General features: G+C 40.9%; 1 protein-coding gene across 1 annotated transcript in view; it reads right to left on the reverse strand.

The window, feature by feature from the left end:
* LOC103811845 (cadherin-like and PC-esterase domain-containing protein 1) overlaps positions 1 to 12,032 on the reverse strand; it is a gene marked incomplete at its 3' end in the record, with an annotated part of 46,368 nt that extends 34,336 nt beyond the window's left edge. The window contains exons 1-2 of the mRNA XM_009084842.1: positions 11,781 to 12,032; positions 2,128 to 2,314 (exon numbers count right to left, since the gene is read on the reverse strand). Coding sequence (XP_009083090.1) covers positions 2,128 to 2,314; positions 11,781 to 12,032 — 439 coding nt within the window. The remainder of the gene's footprint in view (positions 1 to 2,127; positions 2,315 to 11,780) is intronic.
* Between the last annotated feature and the right edge of the window lie 2,324 nt (positions 12,033 to 14,356).

The raw sequence follows: 14,356 nt of genomic DNA on the forward strand, positions 1-14,356 counted from the left end.
GAGTTAGGAATGTTTTGTGGTGAATTTTTTTCCATATATGACTTCAGCTAGACTCTTGGCTCTCAGCCATTCAAAACAAAAAATCCTTTCAAATTTAGAGTGAACTTTGAGAGATACACGAGTAAGAGAGACTGCACAAAAATAAAAGCACTGGATAGAGCTCCTAAATAATACCAGGTAAGAAGGAATGACTTACAGATTTTTTACAACATTCATGATCTGTGTTTCTCAGTTCATTATCTGTATTTTTCTAATAGAGGCTTCAAAGAGCATATTTTGATTGATTTATAACACTCTCTATTAGGAAAATATTATGCTAAAGCATAGCTCAAAATACCCTTCTCCAAAATAAGGAGTACTATCCCATCCAGAACAGTAAACCCGTCACGTACTGGTGAAGAAAATTAACTTTGAATGTAATTTTCTTAGCTGTAAGAAAGATCATTGGTTTGGTATGCACACATGCTCTTTTACTTCTTGTTTTTAAAACATAACTTTAAAGCTAGGCACTTACATAACAGGGAATAGTTAAAGGCAGACTTATGTTGCCATGAAATGGAATTAGTAGAGTCTTACTATTTGCCTTAAATTGGCAAGCATTTGACTTTTTTACATAATCCAACATCTGCTGGAAGCTGTAGGATGTTCCTGGAAAATACCTAAAACCTCTTTATTTTTTTTTATTACTGGAAAAATACTACAGGAAGTAGTGGTTCTAGCCTGTAAAATATTAATATCCACAGTTAAGCTGATTTCTGCAGAGGCAATATTTGGAGTCTAAAAACCTGTATTGGAGAATTTCAATCTGAACTCATCATTGTAGAAAAATCTAGTACAGTCCTTTTATTTTTATAGGTCACAAGTGAATTTGGCAAACACACTTCCTTGGCCATTTGAAACAAAAGTATTTCACAGAGATGGTGCACATGGTCCCCAGAGATGCCATCTTTTCTCTGCAGTCCATCTGATATTAGCAAAGCCTGCAGACATGCTGTGTCTTGTCACTCTGAGATGGAAAGTACTCAAGGCAAGGAGTGGCTGCAAGTTGCCTACGAAACTAGGTTAAAATAAGAGTGAAGTGAACAAGATTTACTATTTCTTGGTACAGCCTGCCAAAGAAAACTGCATGTACCTCATTTTCAAGAAGGTTTCTTAAAGAAACTTGAAATTAGTGGTGGCACTTTGAGCAGCCTCAAGCATGCTAAGTAATTAGGGATTTCATCTATGAAACTACTTGGTTTGGTTAAAGTTCAAAGCAAAACTGAGCTCTCTGGTAACTCCAGAAGTGCACTGCAAGCCTGAATGATGCAAACAGCACTCCCTTTAGCATGAGAATATCCAACCAATTTTCCTCTGACAGAATGGTGGCCTGTGCATTTTTTTCAAAGCCTTCCAGGTCTGAAATTGACTTCCAATAGAAGAGCAAATCAAGATCGATTTCAGTTCATACTTCTGAGGTGTCCAAGAGCACTTAAACATGGTCTGCATATATAGATATGGTGTACAAAAGTCCTCTATCAAGCACAGTATAACTCTAAACAATAAAGCAATAGTCCCCTGTACAAGAGATCAGCTTCTTCAGTAGCCTGATTTAACTGTAGATCAAATTTCAACAGGAACTAAGAAACAACAGTAATCTACCCCAGATTCTGCAGCAAGTGCAAAGGTACTCCTTCTATATCATGTTCTTCAACAAGCTTACAGAACAATCAAAACATTACCAGAGATAAAAAGTACTTTCATGCATATATCTTTAGGAGAGAAAATGAAAAAGAACCAAATTTAGCAGGTACGTGTTTTGTTATGAAACGCTCTACTGAAAATCACTCAGTCACATTGATGAAGTTAGTATAAGAAGTCATCAGGAATCAAACTGATCTGATTTAGTTGTCAAGACTATGATGAACTACTCTGCTGCATTTTTTTCAAGATGGATGTATCTAATGGAAGAATCCTCTCATTTTGTGGAAAATTAGCTGCACAACTGAGAAGGTCTATAATTTGGCTTCTAACCTTACTTGTATTGGAGTTTATAAGCTTTACCTTTGTGAAAGAATGCTGTATCAGTACTACAATTAGTGATCACATTTAGTAATTAATGAATGAATTAAGTCCAATTATTCTTACTGTGATAAGGGTCCTCATGCCTGGGATCTTCCACCAGTCTCCTGTTTTCAAGGATTGTGACTGTATATCCATGTTTTGCCAGGATGCGCTGACAGAGCTGACGCTCAGTTTCACAGTGGGCAGGAGGTGCATGTAGAACTGCTCTTCTTGTATGGCTTCCAAAATACTGAAGAATGGAGTCATCAATCTACAGCAAACAGAGCAAAGACAATGGTTGTAACAGGTCACTCCTCAGCACTCTGAAATATAGTTGTTATTTTTCACAAAAAGAAACTAGTAACTTAGTGTGACAACATGGTAAATAGTTCTGGTATAATTAAGAATTCTCTTTATATCAGGGACTTCTGACCACCAATTCCATTTTGTCTGCCTCTTCATTTTTTCTGCCTTCATTTTGGACTGACACTGAAAAGGTTCAAAAGCTCAGGGTAGCACTCAAGGATCTTTAAACCATGGTCTTCCCTCCATGGAAACACCTTTTCCTAAAATCTGGGCAGCAACATTGTCAGTCTTCCGTGTGTATTTGCCAAATGTGCAATCCAAAACTAGTTTAGACACTGGGATATTCACGAACAGGTTGATCACTTGCTGGCCAGAAGAAGCACACATAGCACCAGGTGAAGTCATAGGAACTGCGTTAGGTCACCAGTCACATAGTGTTCCTGATGTCCCAGCATTTTAAAACACATTAATCGGGTGGCAAGGACAGTGTTAGAGAGTCTCTGATGGCCCTTCCCCACCACAGCACCCGTCGCTCTGCTCTGTCCCCTTCTGCCTTTGCCCCTCCTTCCTCTTATCTTCCTTTTTTCCTGCTCTCTTGCAGCGCCAGCCCTCCCTGGCAGTCCTTCCTCTCCATTTCCCTCCCTCCCTCCCTCCTTCCCCATTCTGAATTCCAACCCCTGTCCCAGCCACCCTCTTGTGCTCCCTCTCCCTCCTCTTCCAGGCAGTCCAGCCAGACACTTCCCACTTTCCATTTCACTTGCATCGTGGAAGAAACGCAGAGGATAGAGACACCTCTTGCTTTATTTTGCAAGAAAATCCCGTTTTCCATTCCATGTGTGCTGCAGGGGTCAGTGCTCAGGGTGAACCGAGGACACATGAGGAGAGCAGAGGGGCTGCAGCCCAGGACATGTCCCTGCTCTGTTTTCACTGCTGGTTATTGTTTCTCCTGCTCCCATTCCTCCAGGTGCAGCCTGGGTCCTGCCTTGGGTATGGCTGGATGTGTGTGCTCATCCTCACTAACGGTTACCACATTTCTATTGTGCTACCAAAACACACCTTTCTTCATGAAAGCAAAGCTTCCTGCAGTGTTACCTCTGAAGTATTTTGCTTCAAACAAGCATTAAGAGGTCCTGCTCCAGCACCCAGCAATGACTCCATTTCCCTGTGGGCAGCACTCCAAGGTTGGTGGGCCTGGCTGCTCCCTCGGAGCCCACGTCTGTGGCAGTGGGGCCCAGCTGTGCCCCAGCTGCTCCTTCCACCTGGCCAGTGAGGCACAGGGGACAACCAGCCCCAGGGAATCCTGAGGAACCCAGGGGGTCAGGCTGAGCCAGCCTGCCTGCACCAGGATCTGCCAGGGAAGGGGCTCTCCCTGTTGCCTCCACATTTGCACTGATGCGGAAGGCTGATGTAGATGGCATCTTCCCCAGTTCCCTAGGGAAAAGGAGTAATGTTTACAACTCGCTAGTTTGGCAGTGACGAATATTCAACCAAACACTGATAGCAGCATTAAAAAAAAATACAAAAAATCAGGAAGTTCAGGCAGTGGCAGTGACCTGGGTCATTTCCACAAAGCACAAAGGGAAATGGCTCTGAGCAGCTCCACGGGGCCCAGGCAGCAGCCAGGTCCCACCAGGCAACTCCTGTGGGTGCTCAGAGGGTTCCTGACAGCCCTCGCAGAGGAGCACAGCACTCACTGCTCCAGAAGGCTTTTCTTGGGATGCTCACTCCAAAGACACAAAAATCCCTCAGGCTGCCAGTGTCCAAAGCCTCCAGCTGCAGTGCTGGGAGGGACAGAGCAGGGACACACTTGTCTGTGCCCCTATCCTCCCCTCCCACTGCCCAGGCTCTGGGCACAAGGTGCTTTTATCCACCAGCTTCCCAGAGAGGCATGATGGGATCTCTGAGACAATTCAGGATCCTAAATTTAACAGCTTGACCTGATGTCTAATCTGGTACTATTAAATAATATGAAGTAGCTTCACACCTTTTAGGGTGCTTGCTTGTGATCCACGTGTAGTGTTGCCAAGTTTATTTCCTCTGACCTTTCCTTTCAGAGCTATTTGCAGTCCAGGTTACAAGATGCAATGTGTCCTCTCCATTTTCTTGCCAAGGCAGTGCAACATAGTGTGGGTTTTTTCTTTTGTTATGAATCCCTTGTTAGCTATGCATAATTTTAAAAAGATCTGGCCAACTGAATGTTTGTAGCAAGAGATTCCATAATTTTTTCAAAGCTCTGTATAAAGTGCTTTGCATCACTGGCCATGCTGATCTAGTTACTACTGGATGTTTTTCAGAATTTCCAATATTATAGCAATAGCAGTCATGTTCAAATATTTAAAGAGTCTGCTGGTTTTCATAAAATGTTTCTCAATCATAAAAAAGTGGTCTAGGCATAGAGTTGGTAAAAGAGAAGCAGAGTGCAGTAGATGAAAATAAGCTCTTCACATATTTCCACATTTTATGGTTCTGACTTTTTTTGGCAGTCCTATGACTTTAATGAGCAGCAGACTTAGACAGAAAAAAATGGATCCACAACATTTTGAGAATTTGAGAATAGTTAAATGGTCAAATGTTATGTCCCAACCATTTTTTAGCTCTTGCTCAGTTTGAAGGCAGTTTGTTAGCAGATGAGTTTATTACAGATTCAATACACCTTATGTGAAAGGAATTAGTAGAGAACATCTGCAGCCCATGTCTTACCCAGAGAATAGTGTGTTTGTCTCCACAAAAATTAATGAGGCTTTACAGCAAAGCTGAGATTGCCCATATGATTTAGGGTGAGACCTATGTCAGCTTTGCCATGATATACCTGCTCTTAAAGCTTGCAAAACACTGCACTTAGTTGAGCCACTGACTTCATTTTAGTGCAACTGGCTATTACACAGATGATCCACAGCCTTAAAAACTGGTCTAAACAAACCACAATGGGCTGTAAAGTGAATAAAAATGCATAAAAATGAATGTTGTAATTTTGCTTTCAGTTTATAGAGTAACATGAAAAAGCACAAAAGAAAACAAATTGAGCTCCATTAAAATTTATTATGGGCTTTTTTTAAATTTCCAAATCAAATGTCTATTCCTTTGATGCCTTAACAAACAAGATAAATGGCCCAGTTTATACAATATGAAAGCTCAAGGATTACATAACCATCCTTGTCCAACTGAAAATAGACATCCATTATCTGAGTCGCAATTCTTAGTTCTGTCTGTCTGCAAGTTCCACATAGCTGTGAAGTCCTCTGTTAAAGAGAAAATGTTTTGACATTTTCCTTGAAACCCATATATCCAATTCTAGGTTATGAACATGTAAAGATATAACAGATTATATTAGTCTCTGAAGCTTTCCATTGTACAGAAGTTCTGGATTGTTCCAAAAATCCAAAATTTGGTCAGTAATTGAATCTTATGATATATAATTACTGGCTTTGTTTCGGCCAAGAAGAAAATAGCAAAGATATTTCAAGTTGAGGAGACAAAAACAGCTCCTTGGCAGTTTTTTCAGATTCCAAGAAGATTGCATAATTCCATAAATATTGATGCATTGTCTATGCCTGGCAAAGGAGCAAATATACAGTTTGAACTGTTGCCATAGAATTTCACTGACCATTACTTCAACTGCAGAAACAAAATTCTTCTTCCTAACATAATGGCCCAACTCCTGCCTGCCTAAGCTTCTTCCAGGACAGAACTCAAAAACTGTGAATCATCTTTTCAGCTACCCAGTTCTGGTGGCATTAGTGCCTCTCTTGATTACAGGGAGCTACTTTTCACGCCAAGCTAGCCAAGACTATCAGTCTTGGTCCAGTAGCTTCAAATAACTTGACTGAAGCTTACTTTAACCCCACTGCTTTCTGCAGGTACTGAGCTGCTGCAAAAGAGATATATGAGCCACTTTGCAAACCAAAAGGCCTTTGCATGACAGGGGAGTGCAACAGAAATACCTCAAAAGACAGCCAACCTTATGTAAACAACACTGGCACTATTAGCAGTATTCACAGGCAGTGAACAGCCTACATTCCCATTTAGTCAGCAAAGGAAGTTTGTATCTACCTTTGGTGCTAAATATAACCTAGCAGAACAACATTACAAAGAAGTTCATGAGTGGGACCCTAGAAAATGCTGCACTAATATTAAACAGCATCGATAAGAAGAGTGATAATAAAAACTTAGCATGTGGTTCTAATGCCCCAAGTCATTCATTTACAGGACTATGCAGACCTTTATTAACTCCAAATGTGACTTTCAATTTCTTTTTTGTGTTTGAATAAAAGTTCATAGAAATAGTAAGTTGTTCATACTACCATTATATTTAAAGTGCACATAGCTCCAGTATCAAGAAGTAAGAGAGAAGTTAATTTCCTGTTTCACTTTCTGAAGGATATTTAAATGTGTTGGCTTTATGGTCTCCTAGATTTCTTAATCAGAAAGGACTTGCTTGTAGAATGAAATGGCTGGAATGTAATTCTGCTTCCAACTGTTTGTTGAATAAATACAGAACAAGCAACTAGATTATTGGCACTAGTTTGATGGATGGTTTCTGATGACTTCATAAATCAAAGTGCAAACCAGGAGTTATTTGCACAGCCATCATCAGCACACTGAGCTGCAAGTACAGAGCTATTTTATCAAAATGCCTTTGCTTTATGCTTGCATGTAATTCATGGTACCAACTACCCTGTATTGAGAACAGACAATGAGCCAATCTTACCATCTTATAAAATACAGCTCCTGTTGAAGAAAGAGCTCCAGCGAAGTATATGAGTGAGATTCTGCCTCCATTTCCCTTTGCTGCTGTTGCATCCTTCTCAAAGTTCCCTTCCTGCAAAGTCTCCACCCTGCCCCTCTTTCCTGACTGCTTCCACAATAGCCTTGCCCTTTATCACCAAAATATCTCTAGATATCTGCTTCATAAAAATAGCTGTTTCCTCAGTCCCTTTTGCACTTTATTTTGACAAGTAGAAATGTCCTACTTGCATAGGGTGCAATGTGAATGTGGTATAATTCCAAGGAAACAAGTTGCTGATACCATACCTTATGTCAATTGCTTTCTATTAACAGAGGTTTCATACTAGCAAAGTTTTCTGTTCTTTTGTGAGGAGAAAAGAACTCTCAGCCTCCTACTGTATTCTAGAAAATAAATATCCTTTCTATGATTAAATTTACTTTTAAGATATATCAAACCTTATTATGCATAATGTAATCTTTTCTATCCAGAGCTCTCACCATGCTTCTGTTTTGCATAATAGCAAAAATCATCCCTTCTCATTCTATCACTCAGCTTCAGTTCTCCTTTTTTACATATTTACATTTCAAAAGTTCCCATTAGCTTTGTCTTCTTTTCTTTTCAGTTCCATTCTCATCTCCCTTTCTTTTCCCCTGCACAAATACAAACCCCTCTGTGCACAGTCGCCTCTGTGCCTTCTGAGGTTACTATTACTTTGCAGATGTAGTTCCCTACTCTCCTCCCACATCTGACTCCTTTCCCCATGCCTTCTTCCATGACACACTCCTCTCCTGTCTCCCTTGTTTGCTGCTTATTCTGACTAAAGCAAGTATATTCCATCCAAAAAAAACAGTATAAAAAAAAGCCATGTGCCTTTAGATTTGTTTTAAATGTCTGCATTGTCATGATGAATTCTGCATTAGAGGCAGTCATTTCTATTGACTATGAAGTCCAGCTCTGGCACTGACAAGATAGAGTGGAGCACTCAAGGAAGGAGAGGATAATTCTACTCTGGATGTCCAGAGTTGTAAAGTTCTAGCAACAATTTCTCAACCTTTCAGTAATTGCACTCCTGATTTTCAAATATAGGTGCCTGGGCCAGTAATCTATGCAAGATACTCAACTGGATCTTCCCCTAGATCTTGGTTAAGGCTAAAACATGATGTTTCTCTTTCTTATGTATATATATTGACCATGGCTGGAGAGCTAATATGCCAAAAAAGTGCCTACCCCAGGAGCAATACTGTCCCACTACATCCTTCCGACAGCAGAGGTACTACATCTACCTGGGCAAAATGCACTGCTGTGCAGAGACACCTAAGTTGGGTCTGGCTGAATTAATTCAGAGAGTGGACACACTGCTTAACCAGCTAATTAGCTCGTAGAACTTGCTGAGAAGCAGAGATAAATTACATAAGATGAGTGTAACAGATTTACATCTGGCTAGTGCCAAAAGTATTTCTGGCACAATACCATGCCAGGCAACGTACACACAGGGCCTGTATGGGCTTTTTTTATTGGTAACTACTTCAGTTTCAATGCTACAGCACCAGCTCTTTTTCTTACTATCTATATTCACAAATATTTCATCATGCAGGAGGTTAAGAGTGCCCTGCTAAACCTGCAGACAGCCTGCTGCTGGATGTGATATCACTCTCTAATGCCTTTAATGTTGGAGATTCAGAAATGAGCCTTCTATTTTTCATGCTACAGGTATTAACATTTAATTTTATACTAGAAAATGTTGACCTCTGTTCCTGTGAATTTAAAGCTACAGGACCAGATCCTCAGCAGCTTTTAAAACTCCTGTCATGTGTGATACCCAAGAGAGGAGGAGTATGAGCTCTGTCAGGTATCCCAGGCTGTGAATGAAATCTGTATTTTTGCAATTTAAAAAAGACAGCTTGCACTATGTGTCCAACAGGAGGGGCTCCATTCCAGAGCATCCTGGATGTCATTAAAGACACATGTACCAATCAGATTGGCAATTTCCATACCCATGCTTCTTCCACATTTGTCTGGTACTCTCCCTTCCAAAATCAGGTGAATGTTGATATCAGAGATGCACTGGCAAAGCTGCACTTTTTGTCAGATGTCTCCCTTTGCTTCCAACAAATGGCTTATAAAAAGTGCCAGGTTTTTTGTTTATTTGTTTTTGGTTTTGGGTTTTTTTTAGGCACTTAGTGCTACGCATACTCTGAATGGAGAAATTATCAGACTTTGAATGGGGATTTTGCTCATGACAATCAGAACCAAATTGTCACAGCAGGCTCAACACCAATACAGACTGTCTCTCTGATGGAAGCAAGAATAAAACCTGGCCCTACCCAGTCAGAGGAGAGTCTGCAGTGTGACACATGCTATGGCTCCAACCCCAGAAACACTGGGCGTTACCCAAAGAATATTGTCTCCAGAAGGGTCTTATTTTCCTTAAAATTTATTCATGAACTTTGATTTCATAAGACATGTTGCAGTGTTTGCTTTAAGTCACTGTTTAATTGGATGATAGATTCTTTTTAATTAATTGAAATTTGCTTGGTGGACTAGTTCTAGAATAAGAATACATATCTGACTAGTTAATTACAAATGTGAATAACTTGGACTATACTTTAAAGTATTTTTGCATATTCATACATGAAGATTTTAACCAGAGCTTTAATGAAAAGCTGTTGCCAAACTACCTAGTGTTGGTGGGCACATGACTGCAAATAAAGCAGTGTAAAGTTTCAACCATGACGTCTGTCTTAGATGTTACTGAGTACCCAGTATAATCAAGCCAGATAACAGTTCAACTATCTGAATAAGCAGTGGGCGAAAACACACAGTTCAAGAACACACTTTCAAAGCAAAGTGGTAGAGATCTTTGGAGTTATTTGACTTCTCTGTTCTCTGAGATTATTATTCAGCCCACACAACCAGCAGAGTATTCTCTGGAAACAGAGAGCAACTTAGAGTAACATCCCAACATGTGCAAGACATTTTGTTCATCATGCTCTAGAGGAAATTTGCAAGACAAATAGGGAGCCAGCTATGGGTGGTCTTCAGAACTTGAAGAGGAATGTGTTAGGGTAGCACAGCCCTGGAAAACATACCTATAAGGGTTAACATATGCACTTACATCTGTACTATAGGTTCAGCATGTGCATGCGATAGTCACATCCAGCCACGTATGCTGGAGAGCAGTAAGTACAGCATGTTGTAAAAACAAAAGCTTCCTTCTCATTTCGAACAGCAGCACACCAAGTTCAAAGTCAATCTGCATTTTTTCTCAGGCAAATTGCGAAAGCAGAAATTACATACATTTTCAGCCAAACAACATACTAGCAAAACTTTGCCATTGTTTCACCAGTTCTTACAGACTTTAAGTAGCCCAAAATAAGATATGAAATGTTCCTTGCCATGACAATAGCAATGAGTAAAAAGGAATGGACAGTAAGTGTCAAACGATGTAACACAATGCAACCTGCATATGTCAGATGTACTTATTTCCATTTAAATTGTAATTATTCATGTCACATTGCTGAACAAATCTGAACCTGTGTACCTAGTGTACTGAAAGACCATTAAAATATAAAATGATGACAAATGCAGCATGGAGTAGATTTCTGCAACTCATAAGATAAAACTCTGATCTTCACAAGAAAAAAATCAATTTTTTAAGAGTTAAGGTTAAAGAGTTCATGCCAAAGTTATTTCATGTATCTGTTTTTGATTGTGGCAGAAGATGCACTTTACAACTGTTCTCCTAAAATCAATATTGCTGACCTTTTAGACTGTGAACCCTGCCTGATCAAAGAAGCAGCCTTTATTTTTTTTTAGCTTGAACTGCTTTACGTGGATGCTGTCCATAATCTGTGAAGTCACAGATTGTTTATAGTCCTGCTACAGTTGTATATAAAATAATAGCATAATGATAATTTCACAGTGCAATATCTGCTGCAGTATTAGCAGCCCCTCTATGGGACTGAAGGAAATCTGAACCATTTGTGCTAGTGCTCATCACAGATTCCAGAGTAAAAATAACTACCTAAGTCTGAACCATTTAACAAACCACATTTTCCAACAAAAATAACACTGTCTGCATTTATTAGATTTTAACATCCATCTTAGGAACCCTATAACAAAATAAACATGAGGTCAGGTAACCTAAGGACAAAGTAAAATTTGTGAGACAAAGATTCCAAAGTATATAGTACGATTTGAAAATATGAAAAGTGCTTCTCTTATTTCTCAAATGCAATTAAACTCAGCTTCTCAGCAGAATCCCAGTAAAGTTCAAAGCTGACGAGCAGATAACTTTAACACAGGGCAGCTGCAGTCCCGGTACAAATTAACAGCCTCAGCCACTTTCCTGAAACCCCACTGGCTCCTGATTTACGTGCCTGTACTGTAAAGCCTCTGAACTGATTCCCAAAGCTAAAATAAAGTATGGTCTGTGCAGCAAACTGAAATCATGCTGGAGTCACAGAGCAATGCCATGCTTCAGTCGAAGATTTCAGGATTCCTGTGTTAGCAACAGCACACTGAGAAGCTGGTAATGGGGATGTGCTTGCACATATGCCGCTGTCATTAGATCACCCATTTGTTTGTATACAGATCTCAGACTTCCAAGCTTAGGCTAATTTTAGCTGGACTCAGATGATCCTGCCAGACTCGCTATTCCTTGCTTTGCTAATTATTGCTCAGCACTCTGCCACAGCTGACTTACCTTTTTCACTGTCTCTGAATTACTGCCAGGGAGGAAGCAGTGAGTGGTGCTTGGGGAGACCTCCTTGTATCTTCCTTGCTGTGTTTTAGTCAGTTTGTTGGGTGCAATCCCATTAACAACTGCTGAAAGGATGCTGCTGGTCATGAGAGGAGTCAGGGTCTGGCAGAACAGACAGATGGCCACCACTAAAGCCAGAAGGAAGGGACGAGGGCGACAAAGCCTGCGGCACCTGGGGACTTGCCCACAAACCATGGCCTCTTTGCCGTCCTCACTTCGCCCTTTGCCACATTGCAGACGCAGTCCTGGTAGGCATGCCTTGCCAGGGTAAAAAAAGTCAAAGGCACACTTTACCCAAAACTATCACGAGTTTTCCCATTTCTGCTGCTGATTGCTTTCCTGGTGCCTGGGAAGAAATCACAGGTTCCAGAGGAGCAGAGTCTTGGGGAGCACCTTCCCATGGGGGTACTGGAACAACCTGTGAAAAAACAACAAATGAGCAGCAGCAAACAGCAGCATGCCAAGGGGCATCCCACAAGGAGTTGTGGTGAGTGCTTCCACACTGTGCTCTCAGGAGAACAGACCTGCCAGCAGACAGGTGAGGAACCTTCACCCCCTTTGCAAAAGGAACTACACAGCCAGACAGTAGTATCCAAGAAAGCAAGAGGTTAAAGCTTAACACATCCCTTCCACAGCTGAAAAGAGTAAGAGAGTGTACCAACTTTGTGAACAATCATTTGCTGTTTTTTTCTCTCGTGCATTCTCAATTCCCACTTTGTTTTTACAGTTTCCTTCATTCCAGTCCTTTTAAATTTCCTCCTTCCTGTCAGCATGCACAGCTTTCTCTCTAAAAGTGATAATTTATCTGAAAACTGGCAAACTATGAAGATTTTAGTTTGCATTTGTTTTGTCCAGATTGCAAGTTCAAAGTTAGGTTTACTTACTTGGTTCTTACCCTGTTTGAAGTTTTCCGTTCTCCTCTAATGGGCTGCTGATTAAAACCACTTGGAACAACTCTGGCTCATGATCCCAGCTCGTCTCACACACTCAGAAGGCAGGCACACGCACATACACACGCCATCTGAAGCCAGTTGGACCACAGACTTCATATAAATAAAGGCTGGACTGCTCAGAGGGTGGAGCTAAACTGGCTCTGCTCGGAGCAGGCACAGGGCTTGGAGACGCAGCCTGAGGTCTGGATGGGGAACAAGAGGTGTCCTTGCTCACGCTGCATGCCTCGAAGCCACCATCACTGCAATTTTTAGCAAACTGCTGTTACAGTGATTAGCCTAATTGTAGCAATATTAATACCTTCCGGGGAGCAGCACCTGCAATATTTTAATCCAGATTAACAAAAAAAGTTGTAAAATGAGCAGATTTACTTTGACATCAGCGTCACTGACAAAGCAGTTGTCAGTAAGTTTCCGTAGTAGGTATAATATCTCATAGCAGTGTATAAATAAAACTTCTTACTGATGTCAAAGAGGGAAAGAAAGGAGGGCGGACAAAAATACTCCAATGAAAGGACTTAGTATCTAAGCCACAGAAGGTCTTAGTTACTACTTCCCCCTGCTGACACAGGACAGGGACGAGACAGAAGGGAACAGTTGACAAACTCAGTTATCTTTATAGACTGAAACTTCTCATATAATCAAGTCATTTTAGCAAAAAATATCTGTTTATAAGCCATCTATTTTTCTTCCATCCTTAGTTAACTATTTTTTGAAAATAAAGTTCTTGCTACACTGCCTCATATATGAAAAATGAGCATTGTTATGATAACTTTGAGCCAATCTATGCAGTTTAACAGCTGCAGAAGCCTTAGCAAGTTAGAGGCCTATATACAGCAAGGAAGTATTGTACATATTTTGTATATATTGTTTGAAGGGCAGGGTTTATTCAGCTTTCAAATATTTTTTGTTTTCAAGACTAAACCCATCAATTTGCACACATAGAAAAATGCCACAGAAGTGACTGAACACCTCATGCAAGACCTCAGCTGTCACATGCACTGCATTTTAGTTTTCTCTCTGGGGTTGTAGTTGTCTAAATGAGACTCTTGGGTTATCCTAAGCAGGAAAAGAGTACTCCAGTTGCCTGTACCCTCCTGTGGTAGATGCTTGCCAGAGCAACTCCCGTCTCCGCTCCCTGGAGACATGCTGCTCTTGCTCCCTCTTTCCCAGCAAACCAGTTCACATCCTCAGGCCCTGCTCCAGCCAGCCTGTGGTGCAAAGTCTCTGGCAAGCCAACAAATCTGGCTAGTGGACACTGGAAAACCCTGGGTATTCCCTGAAGCTGCCTGTGGGGTAGGTCTCTGCTGTCCGATGGAGAGGGGTACTCAGGGAGCTGATACACTCAAAGGAGTATGCAGAGGCACTACCACCACAGCAACCCCATCAGCAGAAGAGGAGATCATAGAGAGTTGTTTTATTGTTTTAAGATGTTGTCCTATGGTTTTTGGCATGCCCTGATATCTGGATCCACAAGCACCAGCTGTGTGGGTGGCATTTGCATGCCAAATTCTGAGTGATGGCATTTTAGTTAGATCTTTGCATGCTGTTGTTAGAAGACTTGATTAA

Source organism: Acanthisitta chloris, unplaced genomic scaffold, assembly GCF_000695815.1.
Source record: "Acanthisitta chloris isolate BGI_N310 unplaced genomic scaffold, ASM69581v1 scaffold14791, whole genome shotgun sequence".
Lineage (NCBI taxonomy): Eukaryota > Metazoa > Chordata > Aves > Passeriformes > Acanthisittidae > Acanthisitta > Acanthisitta chloris.